The following is a 22,358-nucleotide window of genomic DNA, read 5'->3' on the forward strand; positions in this document are numbered from 1 at the left end:
ACGCTATTTTAACTTAACTTAAGTACTGTGTATTTTATGTGAAAACGAAATTATATTGCCTTTAAATACAACAGCGTAAAGACTATGCCAATTTTATTACCGGAAAAGATATCGGACAATTTTCTCCACGACATACGGTAAAATTAAAGAAACGATTTTGTTGTTCTTTTTTTAATTGCAGTTAAAAACTTTTAAAAGTCATTCACAAACAAATCGTGAGTATTCCAGTTCAGAATACTTTCTCAGAACCCAAGACTGTCGCATGTCACGTGATTTGACTGCTTCATTACAGCTTCTACGTCGCCCGTGTGTACGCAACGTCATCATCGTGCGTCCATTCAAACTGCCGGCAGCGGGACTTTGGGCGAGACAAAAACGGAATAAACGTGCACAAAAATAGCACGTGCTGAAAATATTTTATCGTTGATTACATCGAAAAGATTTTTCGCTTTCCGAGATGTTAGATACTGTCGAAAAGGAGGACACCGTAATTAGTGAGGAGGAGGCTGCTCAGTACGACCGACAGATTCGACTGTGGGGTCTTGATGCACAAAAGAGGTTTGTGGGAATCGAATGGGATATTAATTTAAAGTGCTAAAATTCCCAGCTTCCACGGGTATTTCCTACAGTTAGTTGTCAAATAAAGCCCGTTATGTATTTTTGAATGGTTTTTGTCGGTATTACTCCTCTCTGTGCCACGTTGAGTTCTGGAGTGAGTGGAGAGTGCAGACCCCCAGCGGCCGGCGGCAGTGGTCCTTGTGCCTCTTCTTGTCGCGCTAACACATCATGATCGATCGCCTCCGTTTTCTGTACGCAGCTGGAACGGGGATCGCTGCCCTATCCTTTTTTTCGCTTTTTAATCACGTCTAGGGAAGCAGTTCGCAGTGTGACGTGTCAAATCTGCCGTTTCAGGTGTATTATATAGTAATAGATGTTAACTATGGTCAGGTCGTTTGGGTGATTCTGACACGCGGTTCTTCCGCTCTGGATCAGTGGGTTTATTTTGCGGCCAGCAGCGGGATTGATTGTATCCCAAAAAACACAAAATCGCTTTTGCAGATGTGCTAACTAAATAAAATTTAACAATAATAAGAAAAATAATAATGTTTTCTCTAAAACGGTTTTAAATGGGGTTACAAGAGGCTTTGGTCCAGAAACCTTTTGTAACTCCATTTGTCTGTAAATCCATAACCACTTACCATTATTGCAATTAGTAAAAGCTTAATAACATAGATGTCCGTTGATTTTATTTTCTGATTAAGTTCTTTAACTGAAATTTTTCTCTTTAAAAATTGATTTAAAAGACTTGTAGGGTTAATTTAAAATTACTGAAAAGTTTCCTGGTCAATCAACACTTGAAAAATGTTACAGTAGCGCTGCTGCCTCACAGCGCCTGGGTGGTGCGAGAGAACGTGGGTTCGATCCCCGCTCAGTCTGTGTGGAGTTTGCATGTTCTCCCCGTGTCTGTGTGGGTTTCCTCCGGGTGCTCTGGTTTCCTCCCACACTCAAAGACATGCTGTTCAGGTTCACACAGAGAGAGTGTGTTCCACTCATGTATGGATGAGTGACCCATTGTAAGTAGTGTATCTAGCAGTGTAAGTCACCACGGTGAATAAAGTGTGTGGGCTGGTAATACTACATAGTAGCCGTTAGCAGACGCTTTTTTCAAAAGCGACTTACAAGTGAGTAAATTTAAATAAATGTAAATTACAGATTTTTTTTCTGGAAAAAGTTGGACAAGTTTGGGTTGCTTTCTTTTTTGATTATTTGCACAATTAAAACAATAGTAGTTCTTCCTTGACTTCACAGTTCTTGGATTCAGCAAAAATATGTTTTTTTTATTTTATTTTAACATCTTCAGTAACATTGGACTACATCAAAGGTACCTGAAAGTGACAAAAAGTTGTCTCCATAAAGTCTTGTTTAATGCTGATTTTTGACTGATTATCATAAACCAGCATCTTCAGGTTGTCCATTTTCCATACAATAATTTCTCCTGCTGTTCATTAATCCACTACATAATGATTTAATAGTAGCCATATAGCTCTAGTTACGGGTTTGCTGTACAAATTTTATTTTCAGAAGAAATTTGAAACATTCCTTGATAATCTTAACATTTCAAACATTTTTGTTTTCTTCTTCTGGAACCTTTTGTGTTGTTTTAAATGGCACTACATGCAGAAAGCAATTTATTTTTTTCACTGGTAAAGAGGACTTCATAATTACAAGCAGATGTGTATTTAAAAAGGTATTTTCTGAATCCATGGAAATTAGAAGTTCACTGTGGTATGATTTTTGGCTTTGTCAGTGTAGCCTAATGATGTGTGTGCCTTATGGATATTCTGTGTGCTTGTCAGCTGAACATGTGCAGCCTGTTTTAAATATAAATGTCCGAAATTACTATAGCTATAACGTTGCCGTTACAGACTGAGAAGGTTCTGATTGGGAAGTGAGTATTGTCTTCGAGAAAATTTGAAGTGGTATACTGATTTACATCCCTGCATTTTTCTCTCCTAGGCTGCGAGGATCTCATGTGCTGCTTGTGGGTCTCCGAGGGCTTGGAGCAGAGGTTGCCAAAAACCTCATCCTAGCAGGAGTGAAAGGGTTAACGCTGCTAGACCATGAGGAGGTACTGGGCCTGAGTGTAATTATTGTTCTTACTCTTGTGTCTTTTTTGATGATAGGCAGTGAGTGGATAATTATTATTGCCCCGATTCATTGTAGAAAGCTGAAACAAAGGGAAGTAAAACCCTGCTAATCACTGGGATCAGGATTGGTGACTACTGTTTTACATGTCAAGATGGCATTTCAGAATAAGAGAAAAATGTATAAAAGGCTAAACTCCATAAACTGTCTTGTTCAATGTGGTCTGTTATGTGATCATAACTTTTCTTCGCTTCTATTAACGCTTCTTCTTTATTTAGCTCTTCTATAAACTTTTTTCCTCCTCCCTTCTGTATGCAGGTGACAGAGGAGTCCTGCCGAGCCCAGTTCCTAATTCCTGTGGGTTCCGAGGGACAAAACCGGGCTCAGGCTTCTCTTGAGCGTGCCCAATACCTCAACCCGATGGTTGACGTCAAGGCTGACACAGAGCCAGTGGAGTCCAAGCCAGATGAATTCTTCCTGCAGTTTGATGCAGTGAGTGCAGTGGAATAATTCATGGCAACACTGTGCTGTCAACATGTGGCCCACCATTCACAGTCCAAAAGTGTGACCCTGGAGAAAAGTCTTGTACAGGAAATGTAGTTTAAATATCAGCTCTTATAAACAAACCTCTCTTGCAAAAGTTAAAAAATATGCAATTTGACTTCAGATTCAGAGGAACTGATGCTTACTGCTTAATAACTTTTCAGAATCGGTTGATTTACTCTGCTGACAGATTCCGAGTAGTTTTCAAGATGATCAAGATACTGTGGTCCTACCACGACGGTTAAAGAGAACTGAAGCACAGGCTTTGATTTGTTAGGGTAGGACAAGTTGAAGAGTGCTTGATTGATTTATAAGACAGTATCAGTTGTTATGCAACGGCTGGATTCATTCAGGATTTCACAATGTTTTCCCCACCTTGAAAATGGTTTCAAAAAGGGGTGAAGTGAGGGTGATGGTGTTATTTTGTAGTGAAACTCTTAAATTCCAGTAGATGGTGCTTTTATACCATAGCATAGTTCACTCAGAATAGATTTCCCTGATGCATGTTTGTTTTTTTTTTTTTTGTGTCAAAGATCTAATATTTTCACGGATCTCGTATTTTCTTTTAAAAATTTGTGCATATTAAAATTTGCATGTTGGAGTGGATTCGTTATTGTGTACTGCAAAAGGCCTTCGGTGTTGATATTTATGGAGATTACCGTGTCACACTATCTGATAGTTAATGTACAGAAATTAAGCACTCAGGGGACACAAAAAAATGAACTAAAGGTATAAGTATGCAGAGAATTTATTTAAGCTTCAGATGGCACATTGCATACTGTCAGTCTGCTTCGAGGCCTAGAAAGAGATTCAGGTACAGGCAGGGATCCCGTAGGAAACGGCTGGTGAAAAGTTGTACAAAGGCAGCATGCTTAAGTCTGACAAACTGAATGGGTTATTGAAAGTTCAACTGTAGGCTTTACTTGCTTTTTGGTACCCAATTCAGAAAACCAAGTCTTTGATGTGTGATCAAGGAGCTTTTGGTAGTTCTTTTGCTTTATAATTTATTTCATGCACGGGAGCTAATTGAAAAGCGATCTGGCTCTTAACTGTGAAAGATTCATAAAGCGGGCCAGGATTACAAAGCTGGGAGCAGACGCCTGCTGCTCTGCTGCTGCTGACGACGCTGTGGGTAGTGTCCCAGTGGGAGCAATACTTGGAGTTCAGGTTGAGGTGAGGGAGGGGGTTGGTAGCAATTGCTGTGTTGGTTCTCCCTTCAGTGTTAGAGTTGTCGGGTTGCGCTTGCATTCCTCTCTCATGCAAAACCTGCTGAGATTTTAAGAAATGGAGCTGGAATAAATTTTATAGTCTGGGAATAAGGTTCCGTTGCATTACATGAATTTTTTAAATGTTGGAGAGTCATACCAGCTTATGCAGTATGTATTTAATTTTTAAAATGTGTCCGTTAATTGAAATGGATATTTACTGAAGTAACTTAAAATATTTTTTTAAGGGTATGACAACAGGACTCCTCTTGGGAATTCATTTGGCAGTTTTGACTGTTTGCTTCTGTGCTTTGGTAATTTTAACCCTCTGGTTGCAACTACAAAATGCAAGGCTTTGTGCTTCCTTGTTTGCTCAGCAGCTAAAATTTAAAAAAAAAAAAGAAAAAGTCAGATTCAGTGGAAAAACATGATACGCTTGTACAGGTAGTCCTTTATTTAGAACTGCGTTCAGTCATAACAATCTCATCGTAAGTCTCAATTCAACTCAAGTCCGCCAATACTGAATTATATAATCCATAAAGAAACGTGAACAATTAACATGCACAAAGGCTATGTTGTAGAATAGGGCTTTATTATATTTTTTTAAACAACTTCACCCTTATTCATGTTATAATAATAGTAATACAGGACGATATGTTTTCATTCTGCGCTATTTTCGCTTTAGTTTGTATATGTGCCTTTTTCTTTTTTCTGCACCGCCACAATACTCGCGTTTTCTCTTACTAGCCATTGGGGAAAAAGTAACTTGAATGGAATCAAACAAAACCCTCTAACTAGAATATTTTTGTAAATTAAATGCAGTCACTGATAGACACACATACTGATTCAGTAAAGAATATGGGTGCCTTACAGCAGCGTTGCCGGCCAATGTTATCGTTCAACAGATGGAGCAGTCATTGTTAGATGTGACAGTGAGGATGATAGGACAGCTGTTGTAAGTGTGAGTTGTCATGAGTTGCATATGTTGTAAGTCAATGATTACTTGTAGAGAAAGGGGAACGAGTTAGAGAAAGTATTAAAAATGGTTTTACCTTAAAATCCTGACTATTTTATTGGACACAAGGCAGGTTCCATAAATATCACATTAACATTTTTTTTGGTGGCATCTGGTTGTCGAACACTAACCATGAAAAAGTGTAATGAGACGCATGCAGTTGTTTCTGTTGTAACATAGTAGATGTGTTACTGTAAAACCTTGAATTATGGAAAATTGCACAGTAGAACTAGTAGTGGTTATGGGTAAAACAAGGTTTGGGTAGACCAAAACCTCCATGCATTTGTAACCAAAGCATTATCAATTTTATTATCAATGCTAATAAAAATGTTGGCACAGTGTAAAAACAATGTTAATCTAATAAATACTGCAGTAAATATAGGACTCTACCCTGGAAAAAGTGAATATAGTTTGAATGTAATATTTATTCCATTGTCAGTTGCATGAACGATATACGGGTGCTCCCCAACTTACAATGGTTCAACTTACGATTTTTCCGACTTTACGATAGTGAGCTGGCGAGAGACATTCAGCAGAAACCATACTTCGAATTTTGATTTTTTTTTCCTGGGCAAGCGATAAGTGGAGCGATACTCTTTTGCGATGCTGGGCAGCAACCCACATCTCCCAGTTTGTCATGCAGAGGTTTGTATTAGGCGTATTAAATGCATTTTTGACTTGCAATATTTTTGACTTACGATGGGTTTTGCAGTACGTAACACCATCGTAAATCAGGGCTCACCTGTATGCCCTTTCCTTTTGTTCAAACTTAAGATTTACCACTTGAAGAAAAACTTTTTCTTTTACGCTCACAACGTGAAATTTTATCACCAGCATGCCTCTTAAGCACATTCTTGGCACATTCTTGTCACATTACCTACTTTTTTGGTAGTAAGATTTTATGCAAATAACAGAATAATTGAGGAGAACCTTAAAATCAACATTTCCGAAACAAATCATGGGGGAAAACTGAATGTTGTGTGCTTTTCTGTGGGCTGCTGCCTTTACCTTTGTTACTTCACCTTACTCAGTGACGTAAAACATAAACATGTTGGTGATGAAATTTTGCAGAAGCCAACTGACATGATTATTATACTGACATCATTCCCCTGCTTACCAGTCATGCATGAACCAATTATGGAAACTTGTGTAGTACCTGAAATGACTTTCTCAATTTGCTGGGTACTTTCTGTAAAAATCGCAGATATACTTATAATTAAAAAAACTGATTAAATCACTCCTGCAGAGCTTTGTGCAACCACCTTCATACTCAACGTTTATGTACTAATTCAACCTGTGATGCAACCAACAAAACAGAAGACAAAACAAATCTGAAAATGATGCAGATGAATTTGCAATCACCAAAAAAGCTGACATTTTTAAAGTTAACTAAAATACTACTTAATCATAACTGTTTTTCAAGAAATTAATAAATCTAAATTTCTTGTGCTCAACTGTCCAGGATCTGCACAAAATCAAATTTTGATCTACATAAATGCAAAGAAATACCTCATAAGCCACGGCAGGGGCAGTAAATGAAACTGCTCATAAAGTCGAATTTTTGTAACTCAAATGGGCATATTTCCTTTGTTTAGTATTGTACTCCATTTTTTTTCCAATTTTTTTTCATTTTAAATTCTTTTTCTGTATTTAATTTACCTGAAAGTTGGAGGAGTTTACGCATCATGGTTCTCTAACTATTAAGATATGAATTAGTTTCCTTTTAGTCTTAAGATTTTGCTTCTACTGCACTCCCATCCCCCTCCTTTCCCCTGTGCCCTCCTTGCTATCAGTCTCCATGGCTTGGTTTTTATTTTTTTGGCTCAGCTTTGGAAAGCCCCATCTCTGTTTGACACAATCCAACCAGTGTCCCCTAGCACAAAGCAGGCGCCTGAGGCCAGGATTATTGGGCCTGCTCAAAGAGGAGGTGGCGCAGCCGTGTGCCTGGCCCCGAAATGGAATGAAGCCCTGTCGTCAGCCTCGCCTGTAAAAGCCTCCTGCGGTGTCTCTGCCAGCACTTCCAGTCGCCTTGCCTTGGTCCTGCAAGGAGCAGCATTGCAGTGTAGCGACTGCTGAAGAACCTCATGTCCATGTCTGTTCTTTAGGCCCATGCTTGTTCGCTCCTGGGCTCTCCTACTGGTGGATCAGTTACAGTTAAAAGTGTTGCTCAGAGATAAATGAGCTTTGTGGGGTAAAGGTAGTCGGTACCATAGAGATTACCATAGAGAGGACTCTTCCTTTGTGCAAAATGAGTATTATTGATTATAATAGTGAAAGGTTGCACTAATGGGCCTTAACCTTTGTCCTCTTATGCACTCACTGTTGCACATTTTTTGATCACACCCAAAAGTGTACCGGGCAGTGTTCCAAGGACAAGAGGTGGGGTCCACATGTGCCCACGGTTATCTTTTGAGATGGGAGAGAAGCACATTTGTTTGCTTTGATAAGACCCCTGCCCTGTGGTCATTTCTTTTTTTTTTTTGTTGTTGTTGGTATCTTCTATCACTCTATTACATTTTTGTCAAAAATAAATGCTTTTTTTTTTTTCTCTTAAACCAAACTAGATAAAGCTCCTAATGAAAATGTAAGGTACCAAAATGCCCCAATCTCTGAGAGGTAATTTGTAGTTTGGGTCTCTAGGTCAAAAATTTTTTCGTAGTTCAGTTGATCATAGACATGTGGCACACTTCATTTGCACATATATTTATTTAGGGTTAGTTCTGTCAAATCTTCCTCTTTAACACATTTTTAGTTACACCAGGCTAAATCCAAATGAGAACAAAGACAGTTCTGATGCTGACTATAGCCTGTAAGTGGTTTGTTGCCACCATAAATATTTACACATCCACCTTATCAAACACAAGGGGAGCCAGAGATGTGTTCGTAAGTCAATTTGTTCATCGCTTCCCACTAAGTAACAATAAATAAAAGCTATACACCCCCACTGTCCTTTGATTTATTTATGGATTAGGTTCTGTAAAATCCTTAGAGAGAGCTATCATAGAAAGTTTGACACTTTTTAGCATTTTATATAAACTTTGAACTATGTTAAAATGAAAATAAAAATATCACCTCTCGCACTCGTATTGTATGGCAACTGTTAACTGATTCAGCCCATAAACATTTACTTAATTAGCTGATGCTTTTCTACAAAAAATTATAATGTAACACTATCTACAATTGTTTACACAGTTGGGTAACTTTACTGGAGCAGTTTAAGGGTAGTACCTTTCTCAAGGGTACAATAGCAGTAGGTAAGATTAAAACCAGCCACATTTGGATCCAAAGGCAGCAGCAGCACTAACCACTATGCTATCAGCTCCTCTACGTCTTTTTATTGATGACCAGCAGTCATGAATACATGACTTGATTTGTAAATGTTGCAGAAACAGGTTGAATTAATCCAGTCGCATGTTCCTATTCTCTTTGGGTGTGCCAAATGTTGGCTGGGTGTGGAAATGCAGGCCGTTTTCACTCTAAAAGCAGAAGATAAACCACAAAAGAAAACACATTTAAATTAAATAAGAAATATACTGGATAATGTTTGTATTTTAAAAAAAAATGTTACTAACCTTCATAACACGAAGAGCCAGTATATTCATTAAGATCCATTAAATGTGGTAAAGGTCAAAAATATCATGGTACGATACTGGTCAGTTTTTCAAACTGTCCACTGCAAATTTTTACATAGCGTGTATTGATTTTATGTCATGTCTCATCTTGGCGTCTCTTCCTCGGCATCAGGTTTGTCTGACTGGGTGTCCCCGTGACCTCATGATCCGGATTGACCAGATCTGCTCTCAGAAAAATGTCAAGGTCTTCTGTGGGGATGTCTTTGGTTATCATGGATACATGTTTTCCAACTTGGGCCCAGAGCACCACTATGTAGAGTGAGTATCCCTGTTGGCCTGGTTGCTTTGCATTTTGATTTTCTTCACTTGCGATTGTTCTCAAAAAATCTTGTACTGGTCTGCCCAGGGAGAAACTTAAGGCAGTGAAGCCCTCTGAGGGTACCAGTGATGGACCTGATACTAAGAAACCAAAAGTTGATCCCAGTGAGACCACCATGGTAAAAAAGGTATGGATCTTTTGTTGTCTTGTTTTTTAATTCATGCAGTTAGAGTTTATATTCATGATATTTTTCCTTCCTTCCTTACTATCAACAGACTGCCAGTTTCTGCTCCCTTAAGGAAGCACTAGAAATTGATTGGACAAGTGAGAAGGCCAAAGCAAGCCTGAAGCGAACCCCTGCTGATTACTTCCTTTTGCAAGGTAGCGCTCCCACCATACGAGGACGTTATCATCTCAGCGTGCTTGAATCCCGTTGACACGGTTTCTCTTTGTGTGACCTGCTCTGCCTTATAAATTTGAATCGAAATCCCAGATTAACTGTCTAGATTTTACAACATTTCTGGATCGAAAGTATTAACATTACACTAATTCCATTTCTTAGCTGTCAGAATATGTTTACACAGGTGCAGAACTGCAAAGTGCGTTGAGCTGCTTCGTAACAGGGAGCAGGTTAATTTCTCGAGTTACATCTTTATCAGTGCGTCCGTAAGGGTTTATAAATCAATGGTGACACCACAGGCATTTGTAGAAAGCAGTTTTAGTTGGGTGAGTCACAATCCTGGAGAGTAAAGAGACTAGTCAATATATACTGTACATGCATCCTCTTACTAGACAAATTACACGCAGATGTTGTTAACTGTTTGTAGGGCAGCTGATAGCATAGTGGTGAGTGGTGCTGCCTTTGGATCTGAAGGTTGCTGGTTTGAATCTTACCTATTGCTGTTAACCCTTGAAAAAGGAACTTCCTTTTAACTGTTCCATTAATGTTACCCAGTGATATAAATGGGTAAATAATTTTAGATAGTGTTACATTATAAGTTGCTTTGTAGAAAAGCTTCAGCTAAATGAATAAATATTAAGTGATGAGCTTTAAAATCTGTTTAGATGGGCCAGAATTTCGCCCATACATTGTGATTTCATCCTGTAGGCTGTGCTTCATGTATGTTTTGTGATATGGGTTTTGCAGGCGTATGTTCAAGCTGTATTTGGATGTCCCGTGTATTTTTTTTGTCGCGCTGTGGTTTTATGTGGCCGTTGAGAGAATTAGCTTGTACTTGGTATTTTACCCTCTTCCCTTGGCTGTTTTTTCTGAGCACAAATTTTGTTTTTCTTTTTTCATTAGCTTTTATTTTCTGCTTCAGACAAATCTGGTCTTTTTTTTTCCATCGCAGGCTTTACTTCACTAGCCATGTGCGGCGGCTTTTAAACAGGAAAAAAGAAACAGCGCCTGTTCTGCTGCTCTGAACGGGCTGGCCTAATATGTGCGCATATCTGTGGTTATTAGCACTTCCTCACAACTGTTTATTACATTTGTTTTGTTTCTTTTAAAGGATAAAAAAAGTGCAGCTTGACTATAAATATGACATTGTCTTACAGCCTGGGGTTTTGGAGGAAGAATCATTTCCACCCTGCGCTTTTCTCTGTCACAGATGGTAGATTCTGTGAAGTTATTTAGAATCAGTGGGAACGGGCATGGAAGAGGCATATGTTAGGAAACAAATTACTGCCCCCAGAATTATGTGCATACATTTACAGGTTTTTTTGTAAATAATGTTTCAGATGTGTGACAAAAGACTTTCATACTGATTCTGGTATTTGCCTGCATGTACATGTGCAATTTAGTAATGGTTGAATTATTATACAGTTTGTAAATTTAAATTTGCATTTATTCATTTAGCCCCTTTGGGTTTTAACTTAGGCTAATTCTCTAGTTGGTGCAACACAAGCCACGTGGGCTTCAGGGACAGTTTAGTAAGTGTAGATGAGGTTTGGTGCTGGGTGCGAGTGTCTGCGTGAATGTAACGGCCTGTGTGTGAGACCTTGCCAGTGGAAAGAGGAGTAGGTGTTCTTCATGGTGTAATTTGGTATCCAAGCAGTGACAGGAAGTTTCTGAATACTCGAAACGCTGCAGGGTGTCAGAGTGGGTGGACAGCAATCCAAGGCAGTCCACTGAGACTGACACACAATAGTGGGCACAAACATTCCATGTTTGTCATCATATAACCCACCGTGTCTTTGCTTGTTTCCTCTCAGATCTCTCTGCAAGGTGACAGAGTGGGTGTTGGGGTGGAGTCGCAGTTGCTTAAATGCCACGCGACCACATGGTTTTATTAACACTTCTTATTTTGACTTCCTGTTTCACATGGAGCTTTGCAATTCTTAACCACCTGTTTGCGAGCAGAGGCCTTTATGGCAGGTTTAGCTGTGGTCCTCCAGAACTGGAATGCTTGTGGTTTTACAGAACAGCCTGGAAAAAAGGGACTGAAAAGCACCTTAGATAATGAAGTGATTCTGCTGAGGAGAGGAGGCCTATCAGTAGAATACAGACACACACACACACACACACACACACACACACACACACACAAGTAATATGTTGTTTAGACCACTGCAATAGGCCCATAGATTTAGGAAGACCAGGTTGTCTATAAGTCAGTCCTATAAGCTTTAAAGGATAGGACTCAAATTTTTGGCAGTGCCAGGTGTGTATTTACTCACAGTATGCAAAGGTACATTTTTATATGCTGCCAAAGAAAACAATTAGAAGGGGGGGCGTGGTGGCGCAGTGGGTTGGACCGGGTCCTGCTCTCCGGAAGGTCTGGGGTTCAAGTCCCGCTCTGGGTGCCTTGCGAGGGATTGGCGTCCCGTCCTGGGTGTGTCCCCTCCAGCCTTTCGCCCTGTGTTGCCGGGTTAGGCTCTGGCTCCCCCGCGACCCCGTATGGAACAAGCGGTTCAGTGTATGTGTGCAGTGTATTCTTTTTCCATTCAGTTAAAATAATGTTTCATTAAAAGTACTTATCACATATGTACGGTACCAGTCGCTTCAGAAGACAGGTTAAAATGTTATGCTTTTTCTCACAAATCAAACAAAAGAACATGTTGCAATGGCCTTTCCTTAGATAAGCTTATAAACATTCCATTTAGTAAACTTTAGTAAAAGTAGCACCGTACTCTAATTTTTTTTCTGTATTTTCCTTCCAATACACAAACTAACATATTCCACTTAAGGTTCTTGCATTGCTGTCGACATTGATGTTATAACCATTTGTTTTATTTACAAACTGTACATTATGATGTCAGTGGTCGAAAGTAAAATTCAGTTTTTACTTTTAAATTTTCTGATCAGTGTAATATAACCCTCCTCCGTGAACCGCCACCTTATCGTGGTGGAGGGGTTTGAGTGCCTGAATGAGTCCAGGAGCTATGTTGTCTGGGGCTACATGCCCCTGGTAGGGTCTCCCATGGCAGACAGGTCCTGGATGACAGACGAGACAAAGCGCGGTTCAAAAACCCCTTATGACAAAAAAATCAAGGCGTCCGTTTACCCCGCCCGGTATGGGGTCACCGGGGCCCCACCCTGGAGCCAGGCCTGGGGGGGGGGCTCGCATGCGAGCGCCTGGTGGCCAGGTCTATGCCCACGGGGCCTGGCCGGGCTCAGCCCGAAGCCACAACGTGGAGCCGCTCTTCGGTGGGCTCACCACCTGCCGGAGAAACCATAAGGGGCCGGTGCGTTGTGATTTGGGCGGTGGTCGGGGCCGAGTGCCCGGCCGACCCAAACCTCGGGCGCCAACTCTGGTTTTTGGGACTTGGAATGTCACCTCACTGGCGGGGAAGGAGCCTGAGCTGGTGCGGGAAGTTGAGAGATACCGTCTAGATATAGTCGGGCTCACTTCCACTCACAGCTTGGGTTCTGGAACCACTCTACTCGATCGAGGGTGGACTCTCCACTATTCTGGCGTTGCCCAAGGTGAGAGGCGGCGGGCTGGTGTGGGCTTATTAATAGCCCCCCAGTTCAGCCGCCATGTGTTGGAGTCTACCCTGGTGAATGAGAGGGTCATCTCCCTACGCCTTCGGGTCAGGGAACGGTCTCTCACTGTCGTTTGTGCTTATGCGCCTAGCGGCAGTGTAGAGTACCCGGCCTTTTTAGAGTCCCTGGGGGGCGTGCTGGAAAGCGCTCCCACTGGGGACTCTGTCGTTCTACTGGGGGACTTTAACGCCCACGTGGGCAGCGACAGTGATACCTGGAGGGGCGTGATTGGGAGGAACGGCCTCCCTGATCTGAACCCGAGCGGTGAGTTGTTATTGGATTTCTGTGCTAGTCGCGGTTTATCCATAACGAACACCATGTTCATGCATAAGGGTGTCCACCAGTGCACTTGGCACCAGGACACCCTAGGTCGGAGGTCGATGATCGACTTTGTAGTCGTTTCTTCTGACCTTCGGCCATATGTCTTGGACACTCGGGTGAAGAGAGGGGCTGAGCTGTCAACTGATCACCACCTGGTGGTGAGTTGGATTCGATGGCGGGGGAAAAAGCTGGACAGACCTGGCAGGCCCAAACGCATAGTGAGGGTCTGTTGGGAACGTTTGGCGGAGGCCCCTGTCAGAGAGGTCTTCAACTCCCACCTCCGACAGAGCTTCAACCAGGTCCCGAGGGAGGTGGGGGACATTGAGTCTGAATGGACTATGTTCCGCTCCTCCATTGTCGGTGCGGCTGTTCGGAGCTGCGGCCATAAGGTCTCCGGTGCCTGTCGCGGCGGCAATCCCCGAACACGGTGGTGGACACCGGAAGTAAGGGATGCCGTCAAGCTGAAGAAGGAGTTCTATCGGGCCTGGCTGGCTCATGGGACTCCTGAAGCAGCTGACGGGTACCGACGGGCCAAACGGAGCGCGGCTCTGGCAGTCGCCGCGGCAAAAACTCGGGCTTGGGAGGAGTTCGGTGAGGCCATGGAGGAAGACTTTCGGTCGGCCTCAAAGAGATTCTGGCAAACCGTCCGGCGACTCAGAGGGGGGAAGCGGTGTTCCACGAACACTGTTTACAGTGGAAGTGGTGCGCTGCTGACCTCAGCTGAGGATGTTCTCGGGCGGTGGAAGGAGTACTTTGAGGATCTCCTCAATCCCTCCGACACGCCTTCCGTAGAGGAAGCTGAGGCTGGGGACTCGGAGGGGGACTCGTCCATTACCCTGGCTGAAGTTGCTGAGGTAGTCAAAAAACTCCTCGGTGGCAAGGCTCCGGGGGTGGATGAGATCCGCCCCGAGTTTCTCAAGTCTCTGGATGTTGTGGGGCTGTCTTGGCTGACACGCCTCTGCAGCATCGCGTGGAGTTTGGGAACGGTGCCTCTGGACTGGCAGACCGGGGTGGTGGTCCCTCTTTTTAAGAAGGGGGACCGGAGATTGTGTTCCAACTACAGGGGGATCACACTCCTTAGCCTCCCTGGGAAAGTCTATGCCAGGGTACTGGAAAGGAGAATCCGACCGATAGTCGAACCTCGGATTCAGGAGGAGCAATGCGGTTTTCGCCCTGGCCGTGGAACACTGGACCAGCTCTATACCCTCACTAGGGTGTTGGAGGGTTCGTGGGAGTTTGCCCAACCAGTCCATATGTGTTTTGTGGACCTGGAGAAGGCATTCGACCGTGTCCCTCGTGGCATCCTGTGGGGGGTGCTTCGGGATTATGGGGTTCGGGGCTCGTTGCTACGGGCTGTTCGTTCCCTGTATGACCGGAGCAGGAGCTTGGTTCGCATTGCCGGCAGTAAGTCAGACCTGTTCCCGGTGCATGTTGGACTCCGCCAGGGCTGCCCTTTGTCACCGATTCTGTTCATTATTTTTATGGACAGAATTTCTAGGCGCAGTCAGGGAACGGAGGGTGTCTGTTTTGGTGGCCGCGAGATCTCGTCTCTGCTTTTTGCGGACGATGTGGTCCTGTTGGCTTCATCAAGTCAAGACTTGCAGCGTGCACTGGGGAGGTTTGCAGCCGAGTGCGAAGCGGCGGGGATGAGAATCAGCACCTCCAAATCCGAGGCCATGGTTCTCAGTCGGAAAAAGGTGGATTGCTCCCTCCGGGTTAGGGGGGAGTTGCTCCCTCAAGTGGAGGAGTTTAAGTATCTTGGGGTCTTGTTCACGAGTGAGGGAAAAATGGAGCGGCAGGTCGACAGACGGATCGGTGCGGCGTCTGCAGTAATGCGGTCATTGTACCGGTCTGTTGTGGTGAAGAGGGAGCTGAGTCGTAAGGCGAAGCTCTCAATTTACCGGTCGATCTACGTTCCTACCCTCACCTATGGTCATGAACTCTGGATCATGACCGAAAGAATGAGATCGCGGATACAAGCGGCAGAAATGAGTTTCCTCCGCAGAGTGGCTGGGCGCACCCTTAGGGATAGGGTGAGGAGCTCAGTCACCCGGGAGGAGCTCGGAGTAGAGCCGCTGCTCCTCCGCATCGAGAGGAGCCAGTTGAGGTGGCTCGGGCATCTGTTCCGGATGCCTCCTGGACGCCTCCCTGGGGAGGTGCTCCGGGCTTGTCCCACTGGGAGGAGGCCTCGGGGCAGACCCAGGACACGTTGGAGAGACTATGTCTCCCGGCTGGCCTGGGAACGCCTTGGGGTTCCCCCAGAGGAACTGGAGGAGGTGTGCGGGGAGAGGGAGGTCTGGAGTACTCTGCTCGGACTGCTGCCCCCGCGACCCGGCCCCGGATAAAAGCGGAGGAAGATGGATGGATGGATGGATGTAATATAACCTTGACTTTTGCTGAAAATAGCATCTCTTTGAAAGGGCCAGTGGTTTGTTTCAGAGAAAGAAAAAATGTTAAGAAAAATTAATCAAATTGACCTGTAGTCAAACATTAAATCAGACTGCTCCTTACTCCCAAACAACAGATTATAATGTAAACATATGCTTCAGTATATAAACATATGTGTATCTGTTACAGGGGTATAAAGAAGCCCACAAAATACTAGCAATGCTCTTAAGGGACACCAGTCAGCATAACAGTTCGATGTACTTTCTGCATGGGGAGTCCAGGTTGGAATCCCGGTTCCTGCTGTAGTACCCTTGAGCAAGGTAGTTACCCTGCTTCAGCATAAAAATCCAACTTTTTTAAATGGGCAAATATTTGTAAGTAGCTTCGCATTGTTAGTTGCTTTGGAGAACCATGTCAGCTAAATGGATAAGCAATTACTTAGCTACTCTGCTGTGGTGGTGAAGACGGCATCTGATAGGAAAAGGGGGTGAAAGGTAGAGCGCTTCAGCATTACTTGTCAATCAGTGCTTTTTGATAAAGCACCAGCTGAGTAGGTGCCTTCCACGATCATGGCGAGAGGTGGGATGAATAGTCAAAAACAATAGCTAAAAGTGCTGTTAAAAATGCTCAAGTATTTATCCAAGAATGTATCCGAGTTAAAATATTCAGGTCAAAAATTGAGTTAATTATCAAGTTACTTTTTTCAAAAGAGGCTTTTAATGTTCTCTCTCACTAGCAAAGTTAACAGCATAAATATACGTAGTTTTGACGCTTGGGGGAAAATACGTTTGTGTCTTAAATGAATTAAGTCTCCTTAGTTACCATTGCTGGCAGTCACACTCATTTGTTAAGCGTGTTCAATTAAGAAATAAATCAATGGATGCCGACACTAGTTAACATACCTGCAAACTTTTTATAACTTAGTTTTACAATTAGGTGTTCACTTGAAGTTGTGCGGTTGCAGTTATTAGCACACTGATATCTAACCATTAAAAACTAGGAGTACATTTAGACAAAACAAGTAATTGTTTTAACCTGTATTCGTTCATAGTTTTTTTTTTTTTTTTTGCTTTATACTATTAGTTAGCTAGGAACATGGGAAAAGTCATTTTTATTATCGTAATCCTTATGATATTCATAAAACAGTACGGAAAGAATGAACCACTGAATTACACATTTCAAAACTGAGACCTAGTTTTGTTAAATTCAGCTGTCACAATATACAAAAACTAGTTAACTTATGAAACATGCAGAATTTCAAGGAATGTTGTTTCTTCAGAACTTCCTTCTCTTGTGGATGAATGGACAAAGTTGTCAAAGGCACCACAAAGCATCATTATACTCTGGTCAGTACTAATGATGTGTGAGTTGGCAAAAAAAAAAAAAAATTTGAATAATTCATTTTGGTTCAGGCTTGTGAATGGATTCTTATATATTTCGTTCGCCAACAGCACCGCATTAAGTTTACCGAGTGACAGAATGCGCTCAAACATGAGACATTATTGCTCATTATGTAGTTTGTGCCACTCACTGGTTACAGTAATTACTGTCATTTGAACCGTGTTTATTACAACTCTCGTTTCAACTGCTAATGCCTGAGAAGCAAAGTAGGGCTACTCAGTACTCACTTTTACTCAGTACTCATCAGATTACTACTCAATGTATCGCTATATGCCAAGTTTGAGTATGATAATTGTTCAATGATATTATGAAATTGTTAATGTATAGATGTAGTAGTACATGTCCAGTATTCTGCTAAGTTCACTTTATTAGTACTGCAAAAATATAACACTACAGTTTTTGTGTTGAGTACTGTGCCGTTTGCACAGAAAAGTTTAAAAGTGGCAACACGTCACACAGTATGGTGAGCAGACACCTACCGAAGGCCACACGTTCCAGCTTTTGTTGAGAAGCATCAGCTTGTCAACTGTGTTTGGCTCCAGACAACTGGGCCAAACAGCGAAAAGAATTTTGTGATGCCACAAAAGTGGCTGCGGTGCACGGATCTCGCTGTGGTAGAACCAGGTTGCTTGGCAGTGGTACTTTCAGCTGCCTGTCCTTCCAGTAGGAGCACACGTCACATTTTGCGCAAGTTTCGAAACCGGTTTTGAACTAATGAGTGGTTTGCTCAAAATCCGAAGTGTTAAAAATTTCCAGCAGTATACGCAAATCGAGACAAAGGATTTTCCCCCAGAACAAATAGATTGGAATCGCATAGCACTAGTCAGTACTAAACTGTCTGGTCTCCTTGTACTGAAAAATGTTACCTTTTATGACATCAGTGCACTGCTACAATATGTCGGTCATACATAATTATATGTGATATTCTGTGGCCATGGGAGATTTGGTACTTTAGCTGTTAGGGATAGAAATGGTACCCTAACGGTTGCCAGTTCCACTCCCACTGCTGTCCCTGCAATAATGCTTTTAAGTTAATACATTTACCCTGCTGAATAAACATGATTCAAATAACTAATAATATAACAATAATAATCATAAATAAAAATAGTGTATTCCTCTTTAGATATTCATTATAAATACATCATAAAATGACTGATATGTTTGGGGAAAAGTAATTGTACAACTTTTAAACATTTGCCTAGCTACTTGGGTATCCTTCCCCCACTTCTGCATTCTTCTGTAGATAAAATTAGGAATTACAAATTACGCCTGAAACAGGTCAGTGTGTCAAAGACGCTTATGGTGTGGCAGACGTAGGAACATTTACTAAACATTCACTGTTAAAAAAGTTCGCTAAAATAAACCAAGGACCAGGACAATTCCATCAACGAGTTACCGAGCAAGTTTGTGGTGGCTTTCAATTTTATCTAGATTCAAAATTATGTATATATGCATGGAATAGTAATTTATAATCGCAGTTGCAGTAATGTGGAAGGGACAGAAATGTGGTGCTTGTTTGTAGCGGTAAGGATATATAGACATAAATGAAAATCATTAACATGACGTTTAGCTTTTTTCTTCTTTTTGAGCAACCTGCTGAGTGAATAAATAAATAGCCATGACTGAAGCATCTTCTAGTGGAAGAAGTGAAGGCAGTGCCTGCTGCTAATGAGTTGCCCCTCTCCCCTCTCCGTTCGCTCCTTCAGTCCTGCTCAAGTTCCGCACAGACAAGGGCCGGGACCCGCAGCCCAGCAGTTTTGCAGACGATTCCACTATCTTGCGGCAGATCCGAGATGACGTCCTGGAGGCGCAGGGTCTGGCCAGTGATCTGATCCCAGATGAGTTTGTCAGGTCAGTGCACTCGTGTTTAAAATGTGCACGTAATGTGGCGATATGAAAGGAAAAGAATGTATGTTCATGTATCTGGCACGTGAATAGGAGTACAAAACTAATCTTGCACGTAGTGTTGCCCAACAGATCTCTACCAGAATGTTTTCTGTAAAATAACCCAGTAAACATCAAACCAGAACAAAAATAATCACTGTCTTCCATAGCATTAATGACACCAAGGATAACTACTGAACTTGTTTGCCTTCACAGTGCAACTCCTATGTTCCTTTTACCCCATGAAATCCATTATGTGTCCCCATATTTATGTTTGGTGTTGAAGCCACTTCAGTTTCCATTACATTCCATTTTGCTTTTTGGAAAAAGACACCTTAGATAATATGACTCAAAGCGCTAAGGCACACTGATTTGTTTTGCCACTGTTGTGCCCTGTGTGTAGTTACTGCTTCTCAGAGATGGCCCCGGTGTGCGCAGTGGTGGGGGGCGTGCTGGGGCAGGAGATCGTCAAGGTAAGATTGCCACTCAAATCAATCCATCTTTTTTTTTTTTTTTTTTTTAATAGAGTCATTCACTGTCACAGCAGCAACTTACAAGTTACTCATATTATTCAGATCTACTCTTGGGAACTTCCCTTGGGTTCAGAGTAAAATTGTTGACTAACGGATATAAAAATATATCTATATATATACTGTATGCATATATATATATTATATATACATACTTTATATCTGAAATGTTAAGAAGTTACTAGCTGGGGGAAATAAAACGGCAAACTGGTCATTGCAAGGTTTAAGGTGTATGCATAATATCTATCTCAAGTTATTATTTATTGAATTCACACTCACATCTGAGGGTACAATGAAAGTCTTTTGGGAGTCTCAGTGCTCCTAGTGTGTGTGTGTGTGTGTGTGTGTGTGTGTGTGTGTGTGTGTGTGTGCGCGCGCCATGGAGCCAACACCACCTTGGTCAGTCCCTGTGAGAACGTTATGGACCAGACGCCTTTTTTGTAGAGCTTACTGCAAGTGGCTCCAGTCAGGTAGAGGTTCTGTTGCATGTTTTGGTTTCCCTCGTGCCCTTTGGCCTTTCTCTCTAGCCGCTGGGCACCTGGCAGAAGCTTGTGGCAGGAAAAAAAAAGCCTTTGAAATCTGGCAAAAGCCTGCCTTCCCATCATGCATCGCAGCATCCTGTGAACTGGTTGCCAATCGCTGCATTCTCCGGACATGAGCCTGGTCGTGTGAGGAAGGGCTGTGACTGGCACCATCTTGGGCAGTGGTGCAAATGTCTCCCCATGCTGAGCTGGCTGTGGCGGCTGCCTGGGCAGCGCGGGCGCTTGGCAGCGGAGCAGCTCCAGACTCTCCCCATCCCCGACCGCTTCCGCATGATGAAACCGGCTGCAACGTGCAGACGGCTCACTGCGCGGCGCCACCTGAGCACAGGCCCCTCGCAGCCAGAGCAGCTTTCGACCCACACGCTTCAGAAAACCCAGCGACAGAGAGCAAAGGCACTGCCATCTGTGTTAACCCATTATCTCCTTCCTGTATTCACCAGTTCTCCTTTTGCTCTTGGGAGCATTTTAATGAAAACATTAAAATGGGAGAGCTGGAAGGTAATGAGGCCCCAAAACGTTATTGACCAGTATGGTGTGTTTTGTGCAGTTGTTCTGATTGCTTTTGTGTAATTAACTTTCTTCATCAAAATGACATCATCCTTTTCCTGCCCTGAGAATTTATCTTTGTAATCCAGCCCAAAAACCTGTGAGGCTAGTATTGGCTGCCCCAGCACAACCAAGACAATTTGCTGGAACCGTTCCCAGTTATCTGAGAGAGTCAGTCTGTTGGTGTGTGGTTTATACAACCTGGTGGTTTGGTGAAACTTTTGTTAAAAAAAAAAAAAAAAAACATTTGCAGTTAAGTGCTCTAAGGCAGTGTGTGGGAAAGGCCACTGTACTATATTTAGTTGCAGTGTCCAGTCAGCTGCAATGATCATGTCTTCTTGTGGCGGGTGTGAACTAATACGGTGACTCTTTGTTTTAGGCTCTCTCCCAAAGGGATGCTCCCCACAGGAATTTCTTCTTCTTCGACGGTCTGAAGGGCAGTGGCGTGGTAGACTACTTTGCCACCAAGTGAGAAGCCTTTGCCTCTTGGAGAGAGGAGCTGACGGGTGCCATTGGACACATTCCTTACCTCACCAGCTCTGCCCTGGAAAAAATGTGGGATGTTGTGATGTTTTACACCTTGGCTTTTACCAGGCTATAGATTGGACTGATATTGATCTGTTAAAATTCTGCCCAGTGTTGTCCATGGCTTCTTGTGGTGCTCAGATTATGTACGCGCTTCCAAACACCCACTCACCTACCACGCACAGGAGCGATTGCTGGTTTTTTATCCCAGAACTTATGCCCTTGTTCCTCTGTTGTCAATTGTAGTTTATAATAGAACATGTGACTACTTGCTGTATTGTACTGTAAGTTTTCTCTCAGTCATTTTGGAGCCGATTTCAGTTCTCACATTAACGGTTCCAGTCCTTTCTATACTGCCTCAGTGAACCCTCCCAAACAAAAGAAGGCATTTTTACGTTTTGTAATAAAAAAGAATAAAACAAATTGCCCTTGAACTAAAACATTTTCTGTTATGGTTGTTTTCAGGTGCATGCTGCAGTCCAATATATAAATAATTTTTTAATATTTTTATGTGCAGTGAGAATATTATATATAGATTAGGTGTAACAGTGAATACTTGAACGATATTGCGAGAGAAATACCATATTATTTAGTAATTTAGCTGTTGCTGTTCTCCAAAATGATTTATTTTCCTATACTTAACTGCTTGTAATTATTTGCCCATTTATAAAGTTGGGTCATTTTTACTGGAAGAAGGCTTTTCTGCCAAAATCCATCTGTCCGGAAAAGTAAAAATGTCTTTCGGTAAGTGTGAAGTGTGCTGTTGCATCATTGCTCAAAATCCTACATGCAACGGGGTTTTTGATCTCTCAAGCTGTTTATTCATCACTGTACTACAAGTTAAGTGCATCTTTGTTTTTTTCTTTTCATTTTTACTTGAGCAATTCAGGGTAAGTCTCAAGGGTACTAGGGTGGAAGCCTGGGTTGTTGGGT

General features: G+C 42.5%; 1 protein-coding gene across 2 annotated transcripts; it reads left to right on the forward strand.

Moving 5' to 3' along the window:
* Nucleotides 1-310: 310 nt before the first annotated feature.
* sae1 (SUMO1 activating enzyme subunit 1) lies at nt 311-21,897 on the forward strand. Of its 2 annotated transcripts, XM_018742679.1 has the most exons (10): nt 311-558; nt 1,862-1,882; nt 2,518-2,629; nt 2,965-3,138; nt 9,154-9,299; nt 9,388-9,487; nt 9,576-9,681; nt 19,105-19,249; nt 19,686-19,755; nt 21,280-21,897. In XM_018742679.1, exons 1-10 carry the CDS (start codon nt 458-460, stop codon nt 21,370-21,372), a joined length of 1,068 nt encoding a protein of 355 aa, XP_018598195.1. In that variant the 5' UTR covers nt 311-457; the 3' UTR covers nt 21,373-21,897. The 2 variants fall into 2 exon arrangements, with proteins under 2 accessions (XP_018598195.1, XP_018598196.1); XM_018742680.1 differs by lacking the exon at nt 1,862-1,882.
* Nucleotides 21,898-22,358: the final 461 nt, after the last annotated feature.

The sequence above is a fragment of the Scleropages formosus genome, chromosome 10, assembly GCF_900964775.1.
Source record: "Scleropages formosus chromosome 10, fSclFor1.1, whole genome shotgun sequence".
Taxonomy (NCBI): Eukaryota; Metazoa; Chordata; class Actinopteri; order Osteoglossiformes; family Osteoglossidae; genus Scleropages; species Scleropages formosus.